Source organism: Gopherus evgoodei, chromosome 4, assembly GCF_007399415.2.
Source record: "Gopherus evgoodei ecotype Sinaloan lineage chromosome 4, rGopEvg1_v1.p, whole genome shotgun sequence".
NCBI classification, from domain to species: Eukaryota; Metazoa; Chordata; order Testudines; family Testudinidae; genus Gopherus; species Gopherus evgoodei.
This window is the reverse complement of record NC_044325.1, coordinates 143,598,621-143,625,267: the sequence shown is the minus strand read 5'-3', so window position 1 is coordinate 143,625,267 and position 26,647 is coordinate 143,598,621. Positions and strand designations below refer to the sequence as shown.

The window sequence follows — 26,647 nt, the reverse complement described above, 5'->3', positions numbered from 1 at the left end:
GGATCAGCCTCCCTTGCCCAGCAGGCATTAGACAGCTTGGCCATTGCAGAGGAAGCAGAAGAAAGCAGCTGCGTGTTGCCACACGGGCTCTTTTTGCTGCAGGACTGTAACATGGCTGCTTCCATGCAGTGAAGCAGGAGCGCTGCAATCTTGGGGCTTAACTCATGCTTTTGCCTTTCTAGCATCCTCCTGCACGGCTGGCTCAGCGCCTCTCGGCCTGCCGGGGTTTTGGGGGCAGAGCCGAAGGGCGTGAAGCCCCCTGCCTTTGGAGTGGATCATGTTTTCCAAGGCCTTCAGGGTGAAATCCAACACTGCCATCAAAGGGTCTGATAGGTGAGTGAGTTATGTTAATTTCACTCCAGGCCCACGGTGAGATTTTTAGGGGGGCTAGCATGATTTGCCTCCTCAAGTCAGGTGCAGTTACAAGTTTAAACAGGAGCGATTTCTAAGAGGCATGAGTCAGATTTTACATCTTGCTGAAGAGGAGACAGCAATATCCTGCATCACAAGAGGGGGAGGCTTTTTTATTATTATTTCTTAAATACCATTCCTGAGAGTCTGCAATGTATCTCCTTGCAAATAAGTGAGGTGGATTCTTTTTCTGTAGCATTGGTATACAAGCGTTGCCAGATGGAATGCACCCAAGGACAGGTTTACACAGTAACTGTGAAACAGATGGGCATTAAATAATGTGGCAGTTTGAGTCATGTTGCAAGGCAGATTTTGAAGGCTTTCTTTCTTTTAGCAGGAAAACTTCTCTTAACCGTATTTCTGCTAGCCTTTGGAAGTCTATTTGTAATATTTAGTCTGATGCCGCAGTGAACATAGTAACACTTAAAATATTTGAAACACAAGGTGGGTAAGGTAATACCTTTTATTGGACCAACTTCTGTTGGTAAGAGACAAGCTTTTGAGTTTACACAGAGCTTTACAGAAGTTGATCCAATTAAAGATATTACCTCATCCCCATACTATCCTGGGACTGCATACTTTAAATATTTGTAATAATACAAACCAAGTCCACAAAGGGCCTTGCAGCACAAAGCTAGCATTCACAAAGTTCAGTCGGTACTAGTGTTTGCTGTGAAGGCATCTTCAGTTAAAATAAAATTTAAAAAATGTTTTTACATCAATAACTTATCCAGTGGGAGGCATGGGGATGACAGAGTAGCTACTCTGTAGTTTAAAACCACCCAGGCCTTGTCGCTGCTAGGATTTTATATTGAGGTAACTGTCTTGAGATAAAACAACGAGGAGTCCTTGTGACACCTTAGAGACTAACAAATTTATTTGGACATAAGCTTTTGTGGGCTAAAACCCATTTCATCAGATGCATGGAGTGGAAAATATAGTAGGCAGATATAAATATACAGCACATGAAAAGATGGGAGTTGCCTTAGACACCATCATAGAGTCTAACGCCATCAACCATACCATCAGGGGCTCAGTCACATGCATATCTACCAATCTGATATATGCCTTCATGTGCGAGCAATGCTCCTCTGCCATGTACATTGGCCAAACTGGACAGCTGCTATGCAAAAGAATAAATGGATAAAAATATGACATCAAGAATTGTAACATTCAAAAACCAGTAGGAGAGCGCTTCAGTCTCCCTGGACATTCAATAACAGACTTAAGTGGCCATTCTTCAACAAAAAAAACTTCAAAAACAGACTTAAATGAGAAACTGCAGAACTGGGATTAATTTGCAAGCTTGACACCATCAAATTAGGCCTGAATAAAGACTGAGAGGGGCTGGGTCACTACAAAAAAGAATTTTCACTCTGTTGATACTTGTCAATTGTTGGAAATGGGCCACATCCACTCTAATAGAATTGGCCTTGTTAGCTCTGACCCTGCGTGTGGTAAGGACTCCTAGTTGTCTTTGTTGATACAGACTCAGGACAGGTTTCAGAGGGGTAGCTGCATTAGTTAGCTATCTCACAGTAAACACATACCTTTTTAGCAGTGAAGACAAAGTCTAAGTTAACCAATGGCCTTTACCCGAAGGAAGGCTTGGGGTCCCAGTTCACTATTGTTGTGTACATTTGTGTTGTTACTACACCCATGCAAAGTGAATGTAGAATTCTACCAGTCTGATTTTCTCACGTTTTACACCCACTTTTTGCTGGTGTGAATGACCCCACAACGGTTCATGAAAACAGTGAATCAGGTCCTCCATCTTCAGATAGATGCATTTTCACTGGCAGCTTTGCTGATGTAGAATTGTATGTTGTTCGTGACTGTTAAAAGCTGAAGGCCTTCTTCAAAGCAGATGGAGTGTGACGTGAATGAGCACGAGGCAAAATGTGAACGGAACTGGGGGGTGAGCAGAGGAAGTGGATCCTGCAGTCACTAGAGCAGTGCTGCTGCGTGTCTGCCACCTTGCTGCTGCCGCCGCCCAGTGCCATGAGTGAGACATAAGAAATGAACGGATAGCTAAATGCCTCGAATACAGTCATTCTCAACCTTTCCAGACTACTGTACCCTTTTCAGGAGTCTGATTTGTCTTGAGTACCCCCAGGTTTCACCTCACTTAAAAACTACTTGCTTACAAAACCAGACATGAACAAACAAATGTATCACAGCAGAGTTACTGAAAAATTGCTTATGTTCTCATTTTGTCTTCATGCAATTTTAGTTTGTAGGGACTTTGCTAGTGCTTTTTATGTAGCCTGTTGTAAAACTAGGCAAATACCTAGATGAGTTGATGTACCCCCTGGAAGACCTCTGTGTACCCCGGTTGAGAACCACTGCATAGCTAGGATCCCACCTGAGCCCATGTCTCCTTAGACATGACTAATCTCTGCCTATACCCTGTCTTTTTACAAAATTAAAAGAAACAAAAAAACCCACCTTACATTTGCTCAGCACAGATTTGTCTTTACAGGAGGAAACTGCGGACTGATGTTGCGGCAGCTTTTCCTGCCCTCAGCAGTGAACAGCTGTCAGAACTTGTTCCAAACAGAGAGGAACTCAACGTAGTCAAATTGTATGCTCACAAAGGGGATGCTGTCACGGTCTATGCCAACAACAGGAACCCAGTCCTTTTTGAAATGGAGAAAACCTTCTATCCAACAGGTATGAGTCATGAAATAGAGTATCTTTCCCAACTCCTCCTGCCTCTCAGACATAAAACTCTCCTACAAGTTCCGTGCATTCCCATCTATTCAAAGTACTTGTACACGCCATTACTGTAGTATCTGAGCACCTCACATGCTTTAATGTATTTATCCTTACAATACCCTTGTGATGTAGGGCAGTATTATCCCCTATTGTACCGATAGGAAACTGAGGCACAGAGAGGTGACTTGCCCAGGATCACACAGGAAGTCTGGGGTGGAACAGGGACTTAAACCCAGGTCTCCCAGATCCTAAGCTACTGCCGGACCATCCTTCCTTTCTGGCCCACTTACTGTAAGGCACAACTGCCATGAGTGTGAAGTTCAACCTTCTTTATGTGGAATTCTGTGCGTGAAAGACTGAATTGCCCTGATACAATATGCTGTTCCATCATTTTTCTCTGCCCACTCAGTGACTCTCCCATGTTATTATAACAATTCAGGTCAAAGCATCGTTGATTTAAAGAAGGCAGTGTCAAGATAGCCATAGATCATCTATCTATCCTTTATTAAAATCCACTGGAAGCTTGAAACTGAAACATTGGCATTTTAGTTTGTTCGTTGTGAGTAGCTACTGGCTTGTTATTTTGATGCTGCTGGGCTGTGCAGCCTGATCTGTTAACCATGTGAGAGAAGAATCTGGCTAGTTACAGTCAAGGGTGTGCTGCTGTAATTGTATTACAGGGGCTTGAAGATGGGGAGAAGCAACAGCTAGAGACATCTGTAATGCCAAGTTTTTAAAATCGGTTTTCTTTTGGACAGTTTATACTCTGTGGTCCTATCCAGATCTTCTTCCGGCATTCTCAACATGGCCCCCTGTGCTACAGAGACTAGCAGGAGGAGCAGGTAAGCGAATCAAAACTCATTATTTGTGATACATGCGTCAGTTGCCTTCGGAAATTAATTCTTCTGGATCTGTACCTTTTTAAGCTAATTTTTCTAGTGCAGGACAAGATTTTAAGATTTAAAAAAAAAAAAGGCAGAACCTCACTGTTCACAAGGATACACTGAAAGTGTGGTGTGTTTTTTGTCTCCTTAAAAAGGAAAACCAATTAGCCACAAGTACAGTATGTGAACTAAATATATATAGGTCAATCTGTTCAAATGCATTGACCCTTCCCATTTGATGGTGCTAGAGTTGGAATTTTGCCTGTTGTTGCTCCTCATGCATTGGTTAGAAAGGTATTGATTTAACAGCCATTAACTGGGACTCTAGAAGTACTTGTTTCCTCATTCTGTAGCATTTGTTGTGATTAACTTTCACAGGGCAACTCAATTTAGCTGCTTTCATTTTGCTTTGCTTTAGGGGGCATCTCTGTCCAAATTCAGTATAAGCAGATGCCACTGTGTGTGCACGTGTTAGAGATGGGCCCCGGCTGCAGTCTCAGACCTGATCCCCCACCTCCTACATTTTGGATTGTGCATGTCACATGGGGGGCTATGTTCAAACCGTTGGCTCTGAACTCAGCCCTGTGATTTGGCTGTGGGTCAGCTCCAGAACAGGAAGGGTGTCTGGTTTTCCAGAATCCGCTGTAGATGCCATTCGGAATCATGAGTCCTGTCGTTCTGAGCTGAAATCTCATAACTGCTCATGAGAGCTGTGTGACCTCAAACCTTACTCCTGGCTTGACCTCAAAGCTAAACCTGATCAGAATCTGAACGCTTTCTTCTCAGCGTGTGTGGTGATGTGTGTCTAGAAGGGGGATGCCTTTCTCCCGCCACATAGCCTGCCTCAAGTGGAGGCAGGGCTGCAGTGGCACCTGAGGCCCTGTGCTTTGGCTGCCTGCTGCTTTCTAGCTGAGGGGTCTGTGTGGAAAGCAGCCCCTGGTCCTGTGGCCTGGCACAAAGAGAGAGACAGCTGAGGAGTGGGCCTAGCCTCTGACTCGCAGTGACCTAGTTTGCATGGAGAAGGTCCTGTTGGTAGGAGAGGGAGGCTGATTAAAGTGGGGTTCAGGTCTCTGGTGTCCCTTGGCAACCAGGTGGCCTCAACTGACCTCTGAGCCAGAGCCCAAGATGAGAGGGTGGCCCTGGAGACAGTAGCCATCATAGCAGAGGGGAGGGGCAGAGAGACAATGATGCAGAAACCTCTGGAAAGGGGGTAAGACTTTGCAGCAGCCTGGAGTTTGGGAGCAGGGAGCAGTTGGCAGGGCCACTCTGTGTTATCTCTTCATTTGGCTCTAAGCATCCAGCCAGGTGTTTTTTGCCTTTATCATTTGCTAGATCTGTTCTGACATGTTACTTGCTTCTTCCTGCAGTGCTGAGACCTTTGTGCGGCTCCTTCCCTTGCCCAGGAATTTCACAAATCAATCCCAGTGTGGGAGCCAGAGTTGGATGCATATTGCAGTGTTAGATTGGATGAAAGCTGTTGTAGCGCAAATGGGAGGGAAAAAAGTGTGTGTGTGTGTGTGTGTGTGTGTGTGTGTGTGTAAAAATCCATGATGCTGGGGAGTGAGGGGCCTGCAGTACTCCGAAGTATCTACTCCAGTGGTTCCCAACACGGTGCCCATGGGCGCCATGGCGCCCGCCGGGGCATTTATGTGCGCCCACCTACTGCCCAGCCGGGGAGAGAAGCTGTGGCCCCCCGCCTGCCAGGGACAGAGAACTCTGGGGCTGCGGGCACCGGTGTTCTCTGTCCCCGGCAGGCATGAGGCCTGCCTAGTGCCCAGCCGGGGACAGAAGCCGGGGCCCCGCGCCTGCTGGGGACAGAGAACTCCAGGGCTGCGGGCTCCAGTGTTCTCTGTCCTCGTGGCTTCTCTCTGGATTCATATATTGTGTAATATTAAATATGATTTTTTTGTATTATTTAATGTACAAATACAAAATAAGCTTTGAAAAATTGTTGGCGCCCGCCACACTCTTCTGAAAACATGAATGTGCTGCTGGCCACAAAAAGGTTGGTGACCACTGGTCTACTCAGATCAGACCACTCAGCTGTCGAGCTCTGCTCCTTGCCTCCATCCGTGATCAATATCTGAGGCAGGCCACCCCTGTAACCTATGAGGGGGATGTTACAATGCTGTATTTGGCAAGGAGAGGGTTAACACTCTGTCCCTGTGCAGAGGAAAGATCGCAGATGCCCTTAGTGCAGGCACTGTCAGGTTAGGAGGGCTGGCCCAGCTGGGGCTAATTAGGTAATCACCTCTGCACTCTCAGAGGGCAGTACACTAAGGGGCTTGCACTGGCTTGTAGAAGAAGCTAGAACCTACTAGGAGGCTGAAAGAGAAAAAGGTTAGCTGGTAACACTCTCCTTTTCCTATACCCTTATTTTAAATATATGGGCTCAGTTTAGCTGCCCAAAGCTTTCCTGCTTTGTAATTTAATTTAACAACCAGGCTGAATGAAGCCTTTTAACAGTAATGTACTGGATGAGCTCCTGGCAGAGTGTTGGAGCCCTGTTTTCTTGCAGCATTTGCAGTGTCAGTATGCAGAATTAGAAGCTTTTGGTGGAGGGCTTTACCTTTGAATCCATGATGAGGGGCCAGCTCAGAGGTATTAGGGGAAGGGAATCTTCTTCCATATGGAAAATACTTTGTACGGTGCGTACGATTCAAAGTAGCTTTGCCTTTGTCAGCAGGATTGTTTTATATAAGAGCCTGTGATCCAGATCCACAAAGGTATTTAGGCTCTTGACTTCCATTCCATTGATTTCAACAGAAGTTTGGAACTTAAATATCTTTTCTGGATTTGGGCCTATGGGCCTCTTCTGGATCTGTGTGTTGGTTCTATTTTAATAGGATGGTAAGATGGTTTTGTAGGTGCTCCTTCCCCATCCATACTCTTTAGATTGTGTATAGAAGGGTGAAGTATTTTCAAGTGTAAGTAACCTAAGTGGTGGCTGCAGCTCATTCATTAGCAGTTCTTGTTTTATGATACTGGCTTCTGGATTGCTTGTTTAGTTTAGGTTTAAGTTGATCCTGCCAGTCAATTTTTAAAGCACCTCAGTGAAAATTGCCTTGGCTCTGAGCCTTAAAGCTAAGTGGCACATGGCAGATTTTCTAACAGCCTCTGCCATTGCTTTGCTGAATTGTTTGGTGCATTCTAAGGGTTTTAGGGCAGGAGCCTCCTGGGCTCTTGAGGAGTTTGGTCTAGTGAGATAGAAAAGGAAGGTCTGAGAGTCAGGACTCCTGGGTTTTAATTCCATGTTCATCCGCTGATGTGCTTTGAGAACCTGGGCAAATCATTTACCTTGTAGTTCTCTGAAAATCCTGTTTTCCTGTGTGTCACAAAAGGGAAGTGATGTTATTTATAGCAAAATGAAAAATCAACCTGCTTTAGTGCAAATACCACAGATATGTTAGGACTGTATTTTAAGGAAAATACTTGATTTCCACACTGCACTGAAATGTTACGAGTCAGCCTAGAAAATGTCATTCTGAGTCTGAGACCAGAAAAATGGCTGGAAGGAAGCCATTGTCTTCTGCTAGAAACCAGGCTCCTCTGGGTGGGGAGGAGGTGGGACAGGACTAGTTTCCCTTGTGGTAGCAAACAAACTTACTGCCAAGTTACTCAATTGGTCCTTTACATAGAGTTCACCTCTTCCTCCTAATGGTCCCTTTGACCTTGACATTATCAGTTGCTGAGCAGACACTCAGCTGTGTCTCCTGCCCTTTGGGACATGAGGGTGGCTCAGTACCCCCCTGAATCAGGCCGGTTATCCCATCCAATTCTGGAAGGAAACTGGAAAGTGTTCTTAACTTGATAGCAGGCACGCAGGAGATTGTGTTTTACCTGGCATGTGCTTAGCTGTCACCAGGGTTGTATTTTTGCTGAATAACAAAAGGGCTGGGGGCAGAAGAGGTGGCTGGGTAGTCACTGGCTTGCAACCGTTCTTTAAAGCAGAGCAGATGCTAATAGCTCTTTACTGTTTTATCTTAGATCTAATGCTGCCCGGAGTTATGGTGCCATCTTGTGGTCTTCCTCAGGTACAGCAGGGCACTCTCTGTGCCATCACCCTGGTGGGAAACAGGTACAATTTATCTATAGTTTCTCTTACAGTGAGGGAAGAAAAGTTGCATTTTTATGTGAGGATTTTGAGAGGGATTAGGAGAAACAAAATATGAAGGCAGACTCTGATTTTTGGGAAATTCTGCAAAAAATATTCCTAATTTTGCTGTGGCATAATCATTAGTGTCCTCCAGATTTCGCTTTTGGTGAAAAATTTTGCAAATTGAATGGTTTTGAATCATAAAATGCACAATGTTCAAATAAATATAAGATTTTTCTTCAATGTTGAGGGTTGTGTTTTGAAATAGGAGCATTTTTAATAATCAATGAAATTCTGCTCAGTTTTTCTCTTGGAAATGGGCTAATTTCTCCTCTGAAGTATGGGGGGCAGGGACCACAGAATTACCAGTGTTATTGGGGTGGGTTGGTTGGTTTTTGTTTTGTGAAAGCAGAACACTTTTACAAATTTAAAAGAATGCCTAAACCCTGTAAATTCAAAGCTTTTTTCCAAATATTGTTTTGAGTGCTCTTCGCAACCCTTTAAATTAGTCTCCCCCTAAGGAGAAAGGCAGGTAGATAGCTGGCTCACGCAGTACCTACGAATGGCCATTCTGAGTCAGACCAATGGTCTATTTAACCTGGTATCCTGTCTTCTGACCAGAGTGGATTTGATTTAAATCATGATTTAAATCACTAGTCAGGAAGACTCGATTTAATCATGGATTTCTACATAAAAGTGAATTCTTGGTGGTGGTTATAATCTTAATACATATTCTTCAGAACTCAGAGATGTAGTTTTCCTTTTTAGAAGATACACGCTATACATTTTTCAAGTGATTTATTTTAAAAACTTTTCAGATTCGTTTTACAGTTATATCAGAAAATAAACGATTGTTCGGTTATTTCATTTACCAATGGTAATTGTAGCTGATATTTATGAAGTCATTGGGAGGTGAACTGTCTCCAGTTCAATAGACTAATCATTAATATTTGGAGGATTTTCTTGCCATGCTGTATTAGGAGGAGAACATCACCAGACAGACATTTTACATTGTTTTATTTAACTAAAACAACAACATTATGTATTCTGGATTTTTTTTCTTCAACAGCAAACATAATATTTTAACAAAACAAGCATATTAATGTTTGAATTTAAACAGTCAAGTTTTTTTTTTAAATCAGGTTTTATTTTTGTTAAAAATTGTTTTTAAACTAAAATAGTTAAATGAAATTAAACAACAACAAACTTTAAAAAAAACAAAAAACATTTTTGCTATTAACAAGCGTGTTATCCCTGGAGACACAAATCCACAGTTTGAGAATCGCAAAACTAACCATCTCAGATGGTATCTTCTAGACTGAGCACTGAGACCCATTGGGTAGGTAGGATTAACCTAAATAATCTATACAGAAGCCCCTGGAATCCCATAAAACTGGGTCCCTAATCCATGAACTATTGGAACTCATTTACAAAACTTTTCTTAAACATTACATGAATATATTGTCTCATGCTATAGAATTAGAATTTATAATCCCTATTCCGTGATGAGATATCTTTGAGCGATAATGTATCTTAATGAAAACTATCTTTAGATAGGTTTTTTCCTCAAAAAGCATTTTATCAAAACAATCTGATTTTTATCCACTCTGCTTCTGACAGTGTCTCGTACCAGATGCTTCAGAGGGAATGAATAGATCAGGGCAACTTTTGAGTGATACATCCCCTGTAGTCCAATCCCAGCTTCTAGCACAGAGGTAGGCAACCTATGGCATGCGTGCCGAAGTTGGCACACAAGCTGATTTGCAGTGGCACTCACTGCCTGGGTCCTGGCCCTGGGTCCGGGGGGCTCTGCATTTTAATTTAATTTTTTAAATGATGCTTCTTAAGCAAATAATTTTTTTGAATGTTTTACATACAGCAATAGTTTAGTTATATATTATAGACTTAGAGAGAAGGACCTTCTAAAAACCTTAATGTATTACCGGCACGCAAAACCTTAAATTGGAGTGAATAAATGAACACTCGGCACACCACTTCTGAAAGGTTGCCAACCCCTGTTCTAGCAGAAAGAAAATTATGTTAAGAAAGGGTGGCTGTCCAGTGACAATTCATGTTGGGCGGTATTGGGAGAAGACCTTGCATAGTAGAGAGGAGTGGGTGAAAATAGAAGGTATCCTGATGCCTTGAAATTGCAAAGTGTAAAGAATAGATTCAGTGTAAAACTGTCAGAGAATAGTAATTAGCCTCCCTTAGCAAGGACATTGCAAAAGAAAGCTAATGTGCTGCGGTAGCTTAGGAGTCATGTGTTCCAGGTAGCATGAAAATTTAGTTATTTCCCGTTCTGATACTGTTTTCTCAGAGCCCCAGTAGCAGTAGGAGTCGCTACCATGTCCACTGCAGAGATGCTGGCTGCCGGAATGAAGGGGAAGGGCTTCACTGTTCTGCATGCTTATACAGACCACTTATGGTGAGTGTGCAGACAAGAGTACAGTGTGTCTTAGAAAATGAGGTGAGTGAGTACTGGATCGGAAATGCTACCTGGAACCTGTTGTTGTAATAGGCCCTACAAATTTACCCTAACTGTGAGCTCAGCTGTGAGAGGTGAGAGAGTTCATGGAATGCCACAATAACCTCTAACCACACATGTTGTCAGGAAAAGGTACAAAAGCAAGGCAGGCAGGCTGAATTAGTCCGGACAAAAGGACTACTGTTGTAAATCAGGACAGTGTTAAGATCATGCCTGGTAAACAAGAAAAGCTAAAATCAAAAAAATCAATGAGCCAAAATTGGGGTGTCAGAAACTAAGCATAATTGGTGAATGTCATAATGAGGAGATGGGCTATTCCACCCCCCACTCCTTTTTTGGGTCTTTAAAGAGAGAGATGTGGCATAGAATAAATTGGCTACTGGAGCAAGCTTCACCAACCCATGGGACCTCAGACCATCTGATTTCTAATCCTGAGAGATGTTCTAACCAGACTGGCTCAGAGAGGGAGCCAGGTGACCACTGCCACCTCCACTGGCTCCAGCTAATTCCTGAATACCACTTGGGTTGCAAAATGTGTCCTTTTCCTTCCCTAGTGTATTTCTTCTCTTTTCTATCCCACTCTTTTTTCCTTCTATCTAATAAGAGTCTGGCTTAGCCAGCCAAGGCTGCATATTTTGCAACACTGCTGTAAGCTTATGACCAAAAAGAGAGAGCTAAAAGCAAAGCCTTAAATAGCCCAATACTGGTACAGGTTTGCCAGGATTTGGAGTAGCTGCTAAGACCAGGTGATGGACCTGTGTTTTCCAGTAGCGAGGCTGCAAGTGAGAGTCCACACCAGAGACAGAAGCTGCGTTTTCTATCTGTGCTGTTGTTTTCTGTGCCCTTTTGTGTGTTTGTGTTGTTTTGTCTTGTAGGAAGAAGAGTTGGCTTTAATAGCAGCAACTAGGGTGACAGACAGCAAATGTGAAAAACTGGGACAGGGAGTGGGGGGTATTTTCTGTATCTTGAGTAAAAGAATTCTTTGGTGTGTTTGTCGTGGTACTAACCAATCTGAGGTTTCCATATACCAAATCCTGAACCTCATTTAACAGGGCTTAATGTTAATGACTGGGTCATGTTAACATCTTTGACTCTTTGGGCCCCTTTGTTCCATTTAAGTTAGTATAAGAGACCAAAGATTTAGCTCCCTGCAGAGTAGATACATAGTTGGATACTGTTTAGGGGTAGATTTTGGATGACCCTTGAACAATATATGTTTGGTCTACTCCATGCGCTGTGGGAATTTTAACATCTACTTCTAGCAGGAGTAGGGGTTTGCCCTGATGTCCTTTTATGTGCATGTGCACATAAACGCAGGATATTGGAAGTTAATCTCTAGTGAAACTTCTTTGAGCTTAATGGAGCTGCATCATGAACAATTTGGCCCATTGTTACTCTGCCTTAATTTAGTACTTTTTTGCTCTGCATTAACTGTGCACTGATTTTCATTTAAAGAAAAGGTATAGCCAAATCTTGATTCCCATTTTCCCTAGACAACACTCTCTGCTGGGACTTTAAGTAACCACCACCCCAGCCTGTTCTCTTATAAAATGTGTGTTCTGCAGAAGGAGATTACTATAACTTTCACTCTTACTGGTATCCACAGAGAGGTACTTTGGGTGTGTTCCCTGGTTAGAACCCTGCAAGAGCCTGTCTGTGTCCCACTAGCTTGTTTTCAGAGCTCCATGGCCTGAGGTCAGCAGGGGTCAAAATGTAATGCCATTGGATGGCTGTTCGGCCTACATGAAATGAACTGGACATGGGTGTGTCTCAGTCCAGTCCCTGACATTCAAGTACGCCTGTCACAAAACTGCCATCCCACCTGGCACTAGCCATCCTCCTTGTTCCGAGTTACAGGTGGGAGGCCCAGACCTGAATGAGCCATGGAGACTCCACTGCCCTCTCAGCTCTGGTAGGCCAAAGCCACCGATTAGAGTTAAGGCATGATGTGAGAGAAGTTTGCACTGCTGCTGATTGTGTTATTCCTGTTGTGTGGATAAACAAAGGATTTGAGCCTCCTGGACTAACAGTCTGGTGCTTATCATGTGCACCAGTTTCACCACAAGGGGTTTTAAAAATCAAAACGAGTATTTGGGGACAGCCAAAGCATGACTGCTGTAGGCTTGGCAGTGACAAGTAGCCTCTCAGTGGACCTGGGATCCTGACTGGCCTGCTTTTGGGCTGGCTAGTAGCTGCAAAACACCAAAAACACCATCAGCTGAAAAACCCGCCTTCAGAAGTTCAGCCTACTTAGCTTATGGAAAAAAAGGATAAAGAAGTGGCTTGATGAGCCTAGAAGTACTTATCTGGGAGGAGATTTCTGAAACCAGAGGACTCTATGCCTTTGTCTGCTAAATGAATGAGTCCCAATGGCTAGAAGCCAAATTTAGACTAGAAATAAGGTACAGACTTCTCGCAGCAAGGATAATTAACCAGGGGAACAACTTACTTACCTAGGCATGTGGTGGGTTCTTCATCACTTGATGGATCTGTATTTTTCTAGCTCCATGATTTTGTAACAGTTAGCTGGGACTGGCCAGGCTTTTCAGCACAGGATGCTTCACAGCTATATTGGGAACCATCCTGTATCAAGAGAGTAAAGAACCATCAATAAAGCGGCGTTATGCTTTTTGTTATTTTTAAAGGGGATTTGGAGACAAGTCTTACCCACCCATAATAGCTCCCTTGGTAGCAGAGCCTGCAGAGCTGGAAAACACTGATGACGATGACAAAGACGAGAAGGGACCGGAGCCTGACAACGACCTCTGCATTGCCCCGTCGCTACAAATGAACATTGGCAATTTGAGCCTGCAGGAGGGAGATGGTTGTGCAAGGCTGATGGAGGAGGAGAAACCCAGTGAGACTGGAGCTGTAGAAATGGCTGAAGATATCGCCGAGTTGCAGCCGGAAACGGAAGATGGCAGAACTCCACAAGGTACTACAGCATGAAAATGAAACCAAGTTGTGTGTCTGTGATCTTATGTAGCTGTCACTTCTGTATTAGATTCCCATATGTTCCTGTTACTTGAATAGCTGTAGCAAGCCTTACGTATACTTCAGCTTGTACTGAGAGTGGCTGCCCAGTTCTTGAACTGTGGAGGGACACGGAGCCTGCAATCCTTTGAAAAGCCCTGTAGTGACTGCTGTGAGCCAGGGCACTCATACAGAAATCATTGTGCGCATAATGTGGCTCCTTGGGTATCATGCTGACCTATAAACACCTCCCTTTCCTCACTGAGTATTCCATGAATATTGCGTGCAGATGTGGTCACTCCATCTCCAAAAAGATACATTAGAACTGGAAAAGGTTCAGAAAAGGGTAACAAAAATGATTAGAGGTATGGAACAGCTTCTGTATGAGAGATTAATAAGACTGGGACTTTTCAGCTTGGAAAAGAGATGATAGAGGTCTATAAAATCATGACCGGTGTGGAGAAAGTAAATAAGGAAGTGTTATTTACTCTCATAATGCAAGAACTAGCGGTCACCAAATGAAATTAATAGGCAGCAGGTTTAAAGCAAACAAAAGAAAGTATTTTTTTCACACAGCGCCCAGTCAGCCATGAAACTCTGTGCCAGAGGATGTTGTGAAGGCCAAGACTATAACCAGGTTCAAAAAAGAATTAGATAAATTCATGGAGAATAGGTCCATTAGTGGCTATTAGTTGGGATGGTATCCATGGCCTGTTTTCCAGTAGCTGGGAATGGGTGATGGGATAGATCGCTTGATTATTACCTGTTCTGCTCATTCCCTCTGAAGCCACTATTGGAAGATGGACACTGGGCTAGATGGACCTTTGGTCTGACCCAGTATGGCTGTTCTTATGTTCAGTCTCTTGGCTGTCCCAGGGATTTGCCTCTTAGTTGATGGACAGGCACAATTCAGCAGCAGCCTCATGCCTTAGCTGCTGAGCATGTGTCTCGGTGGGCTGAATTCTCCTTGGCTTCAGTGAGGTGAAGGTTCTCAGCAAGCTGTGTGGTCTGGGCTCTAGGGAACTGGTTTGCCTGAAGCTGCTGGAGCTGACAACGTGACAGTCTTTCAGTATAGTACCAAAACTTCCCTCTTTTGGTTCCGCTTGTGTTATGAGATGCGTTTAAGTGATTAGAGCATTGAATTGAGAGAGATGTGGATTCTGTTCCTGGCTCTGTCACTCACCTAACACGTGACTGTGCGCAATTCACTTCTCCTTACACCTCCATTTCCCCATCTGTATAATGGGGATAATGATACTTATCTTTGTTAAAGTGCTTTGAGAGATATATGAATTAAGCAAAATGTAATTGTTGTGGGAGCAGTGCTGAAGGTTCCATGCTCAAAGGATACCCTGGGTGATGGTGTGCTTTAGAAAGCATCCTCTGGCATACTGCAGAAAACTTAGTGTTCAAATATTGTATTTCATGACATGGTGTAGATGATGATAATCAATTCAGTGAGGTTTTTTGGCATAACAAGCTTCACAAATGTTGCCAAAGTGGGTGATAAAAAGAATATAGAATTATCAGGGTTGGAAGGGACCTCAGGAGATCATCTAGTCCAGCCCCCTGCTCAAAGCAGGACCAATCCCCAACTAAATCATCCCAGTCAGGGCTTTGTCAAGCCTGACCTTAAAAACCTCTAAGGATGGAGATTCCACCACCTCCCTGGGTAACCCATTCCAGTGCTTAAAGAAAGAGACACTTACCTCTTGAGTAGATAAGGTGAGCCCAAGATGGGCCTACAGGGGGAGCTGCTAATAATTTTGCAGCCAAGCTGGTCTCAGATATAAGCGATTCCAGTATCCCGTTAGGAAGGGAAAACTTCTCTGGGACTGGACACTTTTTAAACTGAGAATTTCAGCCAAAAGGTCCATATTTGTAAAAGCTGCTTCCCCTGAGCAAAAGTTGCCTGGTGTGAGGCTTTTCTGGAGCACATCTTACAATAAGTTTCCCTTTCTCGGCTCAAAACATTAATTCCTTGTCAGTCGGGAGTGCCATTTTTGGAATCTTAAGCTAGAAGCAGCACTCTGTAGAAACGATCTATGTAAATGCCACACCGACAGTGCACTGCAAACAAACCACTTTGGGAAAATGCTTTTCGAAGGATTGCAGGCTCCGTGTGCCCAAGTTCACAGAGGGAAAACAACTCACCTGAGTGAAGTATGAGAAGTGGCTCCCTGTTTTACAGGCTGCAGTAGGGCTAGGCAATAAGCAGGGTGAAAGTCAGAATTCGGCCTATGATATCTTAAAGGAAATTGTATTTAAAACAAATTTATATCATTAGACTCAGTTCCACTTCATAATAACTCTTAGACCGTTGATCTTCCTACTTTAATCTAGATAAAACCCTGGAGAGGGGGAGAGTAGGAGGTGAACACTATTATCCTTATTTTAGAGATGGGGAAACCTTGGGCACAGGGGAGGTTAAATGACTATCCCAAGCCCACAGCGGAGAGTTGGTATCAGCACTAGGATTAGAATGCACAAGATCCTGGCTCCCAGTCTTGCTGTTTAGATGTGGTGAACGTAATGTGTAAATCAGGGGTGGCTCCAAGCACGTGCCTGGGGCGGCAAGCCATGGAGGGGGGGCTCTGCTGGTCATCGCGAGGGCGGCAGGCAGGTTGCCTTCGGCGGCATGCCTGCGGAGGGTCCACTGGTCCCGCGGGACTGGGGACCTCCCGCAGGCAAGCCGCCAAAGGCAGCCTGCCTGCTGTGCTTGAGGTGGCAAAATACCTAGAGCCGCCCCTGGTGTAAATCAAAATGATTTAACATTGTAAGGTGCAAACTCAGAGGAATCAATACAAATATAAAGGTCTAGATGAATGAGAAATCATTCTTGTGAACACGATTTCCCTTTCTGCACAGAGGCCCGTGAGAAATGTTTGTGTTTCTACAGAGCGAATGGATGAGTTACTGCATCAATGTTTTTTTTCATGCCTTAAAATGTAAAGTGAAGAAGTCAGAGCTCCCTCTACTGACCAGCACCTTCCTGCGCAACCATATGTTCTCATGCTGGTATGTGGTAAGACGACCATCCGTGGGTTTAAATGAAATTGCTGTGGGACAGTCAGATATTTACGATGAAGCTGCCGCCTTTCATGTAATTCAGGTGTTTATGGTGAATGTTTACCCTAGAGTTCAATTCATTTGATTGCCAATCAGCTCAAGTTGGCTAACAAGTTTATACATCCTACCCTGGACTCTGCAAGTGTTTATTCCAGGATTGTCTCCCTCAATTTCCCTCTTCAAATAGCCATTGGCAATTAGTGCAAGTTTAAAAACGCTACCAGTGGTTCCCAAAGTAGGGTTCCTGGCCTGCTGGGGTTCTGCCATGGGTTATGGGGGGTGAGTATGTCCTTTGAGGAGTACTGCAGTGGGGTCAGAACAGCATTCCAACACTTCTGCTCCATGGAGGATGCTATTTTGTTCTCAACATAGCATCATCTGTGCATCATGACCTTGCACACACCATGTGTGAGAGATCATGCCAGTGGGGGCATTCTGGTAGTGCCCATTCAGGACTACACTACAAATCATAGTTTGTGAAAATAAGGGGGATGTAATAACTGCAGACTGTTTACTTCTGGTTCCTTTGTGAGACTATTTTTAAAATAAATAATAAACTAACCTAATAGAAAAAAATAAGATCATGAAACTTATGCCTAACAACTGAAAGGGGTTTGGGAAGGTTAGTCAGATGCCAACGGATCCTTGGCAGAAAAAAGTTAGGAAACCACTGTATATTACAGACATGCCCTTGATGGTGTTACACCTAACACATTGGAATGTCAGCATTGCCTCTGCTGATTACAAAACAGACTCTATTATCTCAAATACAACATTTAAATCTACTTTCCCATGTGCAATTCATATTAACACCACTAAGAAGCTTTTAGCACAGAGCCTCTTGAAAACTGCATTTATTGTTAATCTTGCCAAACATCAAATATTTTTCCTTGGTTCCCGCTATTTGTTGTATCTTAAAGGTTTAATTGTTTAATCTGTTTGTAGCCCAGAAGGACAACAATTAGACATAAAGAAATCAAGCTACAAGAAGGTGAGATTTCTTGATATTGACATTTATATATTTAAAAAAAAACCTGGTAAAGTTCTTAGGCCCCCTTGTAAAGAAGCCCTTCCCAAAGACATGGATTGTATTATTTTCTCTCATCACTTGTTCAGTATCACCTTGGTAGACTAACTTGTCCTGAAATCATTTGTATGGGTCAATCAAATATTGCTAGCTCTGTCTATACTATTTTGTGTTAGGAGAACACCAATCAAAACTGGGGATCCATTTTGCTAGGTACTGTCCATACACAGATTAGGAGATCGTCCCCAAGGAATTTAGGCTTGGTCTACACTAGAAAATTAAGTCAGCTTGACTATGTTGCTCAGAAGTATTAAAAATCCACACTTGAGTGGTGTAGTTAAACTGACCTAATTCCCAGCGTAGGCAGCACTAGGTTGATGGAAGAATTATTCTTTGCTGTAGCTACTGCCTCTCAAGGAATGGGATTACCTGTGCGACAACCCCGCCAGTCGCTGTAGGCAGTGTTTACACTGAAATGCTGCAGCTGTCCTGCTATAGCATTTCAAGTGTAGACAAGCCCTTAAAGTCTGATTATTCCTGTTTTATAGATAGGAAACTGAGCCACAAAGAGAAGCAGTGATTGGCCCACGGTCACATACTGTCTGTCACAGAGGTGGGAATTTGAATCCAGATCTCCTTGAGTCCCTTTTCAGAGCCTTAACTGCAAGCTGATCCTATTTTCCTCTTCAGTGCTAACATGATCTTAGCAGCTGATCTCTCATAGACTAGAGCAAGGAATTAAAATGTCAGCTGGGAGAGTAGGTGGCCCAAAGAAGGTCACAAAACAAATCAGTTGCAGAGCCAGTAATGGAACCCTTGGTGTCTTGCTCTCAACGCTAGACTGCACTGAGCATGCAAAATACTTCCATGGGGTTGTTACATTTATGGAGCTGAGGACTTACATTTATGGTAAGTCGGTTTTGTGACTGACTTACTGAGATGATTGTGCAGCTCCCAAAGCAGAGACTGGATGGCTTGGGCTCACTGGCAGCAAGAACAAAAATTTCAATGTGCCTGATGTTTCCCCTTCAGCTCTCCAAGTTCCTGCAGTACATGCAGCAGCAGAAGATTGTACAAGTGAAGGAGCTGAACAAAGGGGTGGAGAGTATAGTGCATATAGACTGGAAACACGCCGAGTAAGTTGTTAGCGATGTAAAATGTTGTGACCTTGCTGCTTTTTTCATATGAGTTAGGGATGGCAACCAAATTTCACCTCAGGTAGTTAGTCTGTCTACCTCAATTCCCCATTTAAATGGCCCTTATATTCTTTACTTGCCCTGAACTGTTATGTAGGGGTCTTGTACAGTATAAAATAGTCCACCCAAGAGGTAGGTGAACTGGTCTATCCAAGCTCCTATGAAGCACTTTACACAGGAGGTAAGTAACATCATCCCCAATTTACAGATGGGGGAACTGAGGCACAGAGCCTCATCTAACGTCTGCTTCATGAGGGTGAGATTTGATTGTAGTGACACATTTAGATGAAAGAGCCACACCAAGTGCTATTACTATAGATTTTTGACAGTTTAAGGCCAGAAGGGACCATTAACGCTTTCCTTCTGACCCCCTGCATAATACAAGCTATTAAATTTCATAACTTGTCTGGCTAAAGAATATTTTCCAGAAGGGCATTCATCCAGTCTTAATTTGAGGACCTCAAGAGATGGAGAATCTACTACTTCCCTTTGTAGTTTGTTCCAGTGGCTAATCACAATGCCCTGGTAAACACTTGTGCCTTATTTCCAGTTTCAATTTGTCTGGCTTCAGCTGGCAGCCATTGACTTTTGTTCTGCCTTTCTCCACTAGACTAAAAAGTCTTTTAGTACCTGGTATTTTCTCCCCATGAAAGCAGAGATGCTCATCAAGTCACCTCTTAGTCTTTTGGATTAGCTAAACAGACTGAGCTCAGTCTCTCACTGTCAGGTATTTTCTGCAGCTCTTGAATAATTTTTATGGCTCTTTTCTGCACCTTTTCCAATTTCTCAACATCCTCATTAAGTTGTGGACATCAGAATTGCACACCCTGCATGCAGGTTGTCTAAAATGTTTTATTGAATGCGATGCAGTGTTGAAACTTGCACTTCCAGGCCATGTCTCTTCTCCAGCATGTTCACTGGCTTGTACTTCATGCATCAGAAATCTCGTGTGTGTGTGGCAGAAAGGAAAACATAGCGCATCCAAGGCAGTCACCACAGTTGTTTCCTTGTAGTGTAGCACCATCCCTAAAGGAGGAGGACCCCCTCTCCCTCACTGTTGCTGCTCGGGAGTTTACCTGGCAACTGATTTAAATACTAATTGTCATTGCTTATGTCCACCCCTTTGCATTACTCAGACTTCAAACATTGGGTCTGATTGAAGACCTAGGGGTTCAAGCCTTATGCTCCTCCCACAGATGCTAACAAACAGGGTGTCTCACCTGCTCTGTTTAGGAGTCTAAAACCCCAGACATGTGACCTGCTGACAGACCAAACCTGCAACTCACCAAATCTCTTTACCTCCAAGCACAGGATCCAGGGCTGTAGTCTCAGATGCTGGGAAGCAAGAACAGAGCTCTGATTAGCTGAGACTTGGCATATTTATTCAGCACTTGCCCCTGATGTTTCCTGGTCTCTCTTGTTGTGTCCTCCTCTTTCAAAAGTGGTCATTTCCCAGTTGTCTGTCTGAACTCCATCTACTTTAAAGTGCCACACTTGTGTCTCTGAGGTTTTACTTTTACCTAGTAGGGATTGCAGCACTTCAGCTATGATGGTATTCTTGTCAATATGGATATTCTTAATCACATGGACAGATGTTGCTATGAGTGCCCCCTCCCAAACCTTTTACATCAAGAGATTAGAGGAAAAAGTTTCTACCTCTTCAGTAGGCTTTGGGTATTTGGTAGCAAATCATGTACAGTCACTTTCACCTGTGTGTGGGGGGTGTGTGTGTGTATTTTTCATACAGAAAAAGGGGGAGAAATTTGAAAAAGGAATAAGGAAAATACAATTGTAAAAACCACAAAACTGGCATTGGAATTAAGGGGAAGGTTAGTACCTGAAGCCACTTTGGCTCTCTCTTTAAAACTGTCTGTTTCAAGTAACTGGGAAACTGTTCTGGAGTCTACGACCCAAGCATGGGCTGAGGAGCTGTGCTGGGTATTAGCAAGGCAAGTCAGGATGCTTGTGCAATCCAAACCATTTTTTTACCTCCTGATTTAAAATCCTGCCCCTTGCTGCTAGTTCTTAAAATCGGGCACCCTACAGAGGATGCTAGGGTCAGGTGCATCAGCCAGGCCTGCACCTGTAGCCAGTTGTAGTGTGTAGACCAGAGCGTCTGTTGTGTGACTAGTACACTGCTGGGAAGCTGGAGGTTAATGTAAGAGCTAAACAGTCACCAATACTTTCTCACCCAGGAAACAATTGTGAAACTGAGCTCCCTGTTTTCCCTATTGCATTTCAGCATTAGGTCATTTGTTATCCCTGAAGTGTTCTCTGCTGTGTCAACTGCCCCAGAGAGTAAACGTGGAGCCGGAGAGCAGCTGTACCATGCTCCTGAAATCATACCACTCTATGGTGTCTCAGCCAAAATGGCTCCACTTTTCCAAGAGTCGGGACACAAGTAAGTGCTAGGAAGATAGGATAAAACCATAATTGTCCTGCTAAGCCAGCATTCAGATAGATGTAGAGGGAAGACCTATGCCAGGTGCTAAAGGGAATGGTGACAGTTAAGTCGTCAGCACCTTCCATTGCTCAGTATTGAAACAATGTCAGAGCATGCTGCTAGGAGCACTTGGCTGTTGCTGGTGACATAGCTGGGATGAGAAGAACAATTGAGGCCCTGATACCTAGTCACCAGAGAATCCCTTAGCACTGTTCGCTAGTATAGGTGTGATAACTCAGGTGAGCTGGCCAAATTCCAGATCAGGTATTTACAGTCTACTTATTTCAGCTCCCTTTGAATTTTCAAGAGGATACAGTGTGTTCTACCTGACTACACAGCAGTTTAGGAGAAGAATTGTCATGTACTGTTAAACAACCGCCTTGTTATCCCCTCTGGGGTGAGATTCTGTGCAGCCCAAGGTGGGGATGGAGGTGACTTAAGATATGGTTGTGCCCCTGATTCAGGGCTGGAGCAGCATGCTGTAATTTAAATAGCCCATGGTGGCAGCCTGCCATACTCAGAATGCAAGCTGCTCTAGAAATACCAAATGTTACTATGTTGCATTAAGAAATCAGATGTTCATATTAACAATTTCCTCCTTCTATAGGAAAGGCAGCATCCTCTCCAACAGCGATGTGAGAAATATCATCATCAGCTATGTAAAGACGAATGAGTTGGTTGATGAAACAAACAAGAAGTGAGTAGAAGTGAATCTTATTTGTGCATTTATTTTCACAAGTCAAGCTGAGTGCAGTGCAAAAGGTTAATATATTGAAAATCTGAGTAGCAAAGAATATTTAAAAAAATTTACATGTAATTTGGTCAGTGTAACCAAACTACAGCACAAATGCACTGGACTTGTGTGGAGGCCAGTGGAGCTTTTGAGTTAATCAGACACCACCTGTCAGGGAGCTGAACTAAATCCACCATTACTCACAAGCAGGTCATGGAAATGATGACAAATGGGGGCATGCTTGGCAGAGAACATAAGCTGTATTTTCACATCACTGGGAAGAGATGGGGCAGGCTTGCATCTAATCAGCTTGTTTTATTACAGCTTTGTAAAGGTGAATCCAATCTTGTGTGACTGCCTGTTGGATAAATGGGAGCAAGAGGAGATCTTGAAGCTCAAATGGGATGATCTCCTGAGCAGGTGACTCCTGTTTCATGGCTCTGCTTTAACATTTGCAAAGATTCAGAGTTAGCACTTAAGACTACTACACGATACAAAGCCATGTCTAACTCTAAGCCCTGAAGCAGGCAGTGGCTTCCTTATTGTCAACATGAAAATATCTACAAATAAACCTTAATTTTGTAATGAGTTTAGCAGATATTGCTAAGAGAGTGTAAATTCCATTCTCTCTCTTTTTGCCACCTTGCAAATAACTAGTAATTTAAAAATGGATAACTTTTCTGATAAGCATTCACAAGGCAAGTCTACCAGAACCTAGTTCTGTACATGCAATCTATGTACATACACACACACACACACACACACAGACATTTGTCCTCCGACACATCCTTACATTTTATATTAAAATGGCCTTAAACATGTGCTCAGAACTTTGAGACCCATGATCACTCCTATGGTCTACATATCTGTGGGATCCCAGATTTAATAAAAAGATCTTGTCCATCCTGCTGTATCTGACAAACTAAACTCAAGCCATTACCTTTCTCAGGTGTCTGGAACAACTGCAGCCTTACCACCAGGTGACATTTTTTGGACATGAACCCATTGTGAGGAAAGGAAACCTTGATCCCATTGACATAACCATAGCACAGAGATCATCGAATAAAAAGGTAAAGCCAGGGAAGAGGTGTGGACAATTAACCCCTCTTAGTCCATGCTGGAGCTGTTCAGCACTTTTAGGACAGACCTTGCTGGAGTTTGGGGATTCTGCATAGCCAGTCTTCTCCTTTGTGGAGGAGAAGTGTGTGTGTGGGGGTGTCATAGTAGCCTGGTCAGCTGGGAAACTGCTACAACTTGGCCCAGGACTCTGATGTAGTTCTGTGCTAACAAGAACCAGCTGTCACTCAATCCTGCAGGTTAGAACTCTAAGGATTAGAGTGCATTAAAAATGTTAACCTAGCCCTGGCACAGAAATCATCAAGCATGTTTTCTAAAGACCCTGGAATTTCAAGCACATCACATTGTGTTTGAGGGAAATTCTTTTGATATTTTGCCTACAGCTATGCTTTTCGTGTGTGTGGAGAGCGGTTATAAATTAGAACAGATTGTACTGAATCAATCCGAGATTTCGTACATGAGCCTACGACATGACACTAATGGGGAAACCCTTAATGCCCAGTTCTAATCAGAAAAGCAGGACAGGGTCATGACTGCTGCTATGTAGGTGGTGGTAATTTTCATGAAATGAAAATCTTGTGACAATGGCTAAAATCCACAGGTGACCATTATTAAGAATCTTGAACTGTATGGCCTAGACCCGCAATTAGTTGCCAACACTCTCCAGCAAAGAGTACAGGCCAGCGCCACTATTAATACATTACCTGGGGCAAAGGACAGAGTCCAGGTCCAGATCCAAGGCAATCAAATCAACCATCTTGCCAAGCTGCTGCTCGGTAAGTTTGAGCTGACATGGATGGTGTCAGTTATAAAAGGTAAATGTTTTGATTAATAAAACCTAGCTCTGGGATGTACTTAAGTTGGACTCTTGGTTATATTGCAGAGGAATACCAGCTACAACGGAAATATATTCAAGGGCTGGAGAAGGCTCCAAAGCTTAACCGGAAGAAGTAAATATGTCTAGTGTAAGAAGTATTCAAATGTCATTATTTATAACCAGTTCTGCCTCTGGCTGAAGGGTGAAATCCTGGCCTCATTTCAGTTGATAGGAGTTTTGCTGTTGACTTTCATGTGACCAAGATTTCATCCAAAGAATGTAATTGCTTCAGCTGTTCAAATTTTTTAAAATAAAACTCTCAAATGTCATCTTGAACATGCTGAATTGGCATGATTACATGTGCTTCTTTTTGGTTAATGAAAGCATTGTAACAACTAAACAAAGCCTATTCCAGCACATCATGGCCTAGAATTTATACCTCTTGTAGTTTAAAAACAAGTTTTCAGTTGTCAAGATCCCTTTGAAATTAATCTTTCCAGGGATTACTGATACCACACACTAGCTGTGAAAAATAAACTAGGTTTTCCTGCCCCCTTCATTGAGCTTTGACAGTGTAATAAACCACATTGGACCCCACTCCTGCAACTAATTGCAGAATCTGCTGTAAATACAAAAGGGAATTGTTTGTTTTAAGGCTCTGCTCTTGCAATGAGCTTCATACAGTCTTTGATAAACTGCTGACTAACTTCAATAAGGGAAAAGCTTTGTGTTTTATAAACACTCATGACCTAAAACTCAATCACCTTTAAACACTGAACACCACATGAGGGCACCAGACAACTTTAAATGGAACAGACACAATTCTTTATCATTGACTGTTTTATTATCTCTCTTACACTGTTTGCATCTGAACCAAGTTTCAGAACTTTCATAAAAGCTGAGTGACTTTTAAAAATACCACAGAATTAAGAGGGAGTAGTAAAAATAAATTACAGCATTGCAAAAATGCATTTCACTGTGCCACAGAAGCTTTACTATTCCATTCTATACATAGTTTTTACATGTTGTACTGCTGACAAATTTCACACATACACTAGGCAACACAATACTAACCAAAGGCACTACCAGCAGTATTTTGCGCATCTGAAGGGAAGGGGGCCTTTGCTAATGTCTAAAGCTTGTGCCTTTGGCACAGGGCACTTAACTGTGCTTTGCATCAGAGTTTCAAGGTTTTTCTCTTTTAAATGCCCCATAGCCAACAAAAATAGCCCTCCCTCTTTGCAGGAGGTTTTCAGCAGCATTCACCATAATTGCATAAGAAGCCATGCCTTCTACAAAAGGTTAAAGACATGCTAGGGGCTCAGAGTGTGGGATGGTCATGGGGGGGGGAAAAGAATCAGTAAAAACACTCAAAACTTGTAGCTAGCAAGATGAGATGAAATTAAAAACAATGTGGATCTTGCTTTTCAGAAGCAATGACATTTTACAGTGTGCTTCTTTCTGCTCAGTGCTTTCAAGGTCTGAAGCACTGTACAAATATTGACTAAGTGCTACTTACTGACCTCACAGTGTACTTGTGAAGTCAGGAAGTATTCTCCTCATTTTACAAGTGGGCAAACACCCACAAAGCTTGCGCTGCTACTTCATGGTTGTTAAAGGTCACCTGGGAAAGGAATACAGTACAGCAAGGTGCCTTTCCCTGCCCTGCAGTCCTACTATCAACTCTGTCTATGTTACTAGCTAAAATATAAGCTACCAGCTGTGACACAAAGTGGCATCTCTAGACGGTGGTGGGCTTGCTAAGCGTTGCAGTCACTTTCTCCCATTTAAAACATGCTTAGATATAAAACTGGAAAAAACCAAAAACAAGCATATAGTCACCTTAGGTTGGGGGGAACTGACAATTCCTTCCTCCTCCCCCCACAAAATCAGCTTCTTCCCTACAGTACTTCAGAGAACAGGCAGAGGGAAAAAGTGACTGAGGCCTTTCAGAAAAGCCCTTCCCAACCGATGATCCTCATTAGCTTTACAGTAAAGATTTTACACTTAAAAAAAGGCACTGAGGTAAATCTGAGACTCTTAAAATTGCCTTCTGTCATCACTTTGCATCAAGTGGACGCGGACCTCTGAAGTGGAATCATTTCACCATATAACAAGTTTCAAGGGATGCTTTCAACTCAGGTAGTCAGTTTAAAGTCATTTCAGGTGTTCCAATTGCACCTACCCCTTTTCGTGGCTTTACCATCACCATTCCTTTTCACACATCCCTTTGCTGCAGTGCGAATGATCCATGCAGATAAGGGAAAGAGTGAAACCGACTACACACAAAGTGCTTAATCCAATGTATTAAGAGGAAACACTGGAAAAATAACCTGTTAAAAATAACACCTTAAAGCTTTCCAGACAGAAGTATGATTTCTAAGTTGGAGTCCTTAACATGAAGAACCCTACACCAGCCCCATGGAGGTGTGTGTAACCAAAAGCTAGGACTGGATTAATAGCAATAACTGGGTTGTCTCCAACTGCAACAATATCTATCTGTAAAAGGCTAAGCTGTTGCTCTGAGAAAGAATGGTGAGTAAGGACATTCTTGTTGCATTCTTCCAGCTCTAAGCACCACACATGGCAGGTGGTAGTCATACAGGGAACCTAGCAGCCTCTTGTCTACATGCAGAAGGAAGACAGTGGGAGGATGGGGAGGCTCTATAGGTGCTTGGGTGAGGGTGCAAGGACAGGAGATGAGAGGGTAATGGG

At 43.1% G+C, this 26,647-nt stretch overlaps 1 protein-coding gene across 1 annotated transcript; it reads left to right on the top strand.

The window, feature by feature from the left end:
- Nucleotides 1-73: 73 nt before the first annotated feature.
- EIF2D (eukaryotic translation initiation factor 2D) lies at nt 74-25,862 on the top strand. The gene is given in 16 exon segments (XM_030561629.1): nt 74-333; nt 2,894-3,084; nt 3,888-3,971; nt 8,001-8,091; nt 10,430-10,537; nt 13,243-13,532; nt 16,470-16,498; nt 16,500-16,588; nt 17,585-17,630; nt 18,699-18,802; nt 21,105-21,263; nt 21,913-22,002; nt 22,363-22,458; nt 22,988-23,108; nt 23,717-23,891; nt 23,999-25,862. Coding segments are annotated over 16 exon segments (1,800 nt in total). The 5' UTR covers nt 74-277; the 3' UTR covers nt 24,070-25,862.
- Nucleotides 25,863-26,647: the final 785 nt, after the last annotated feature.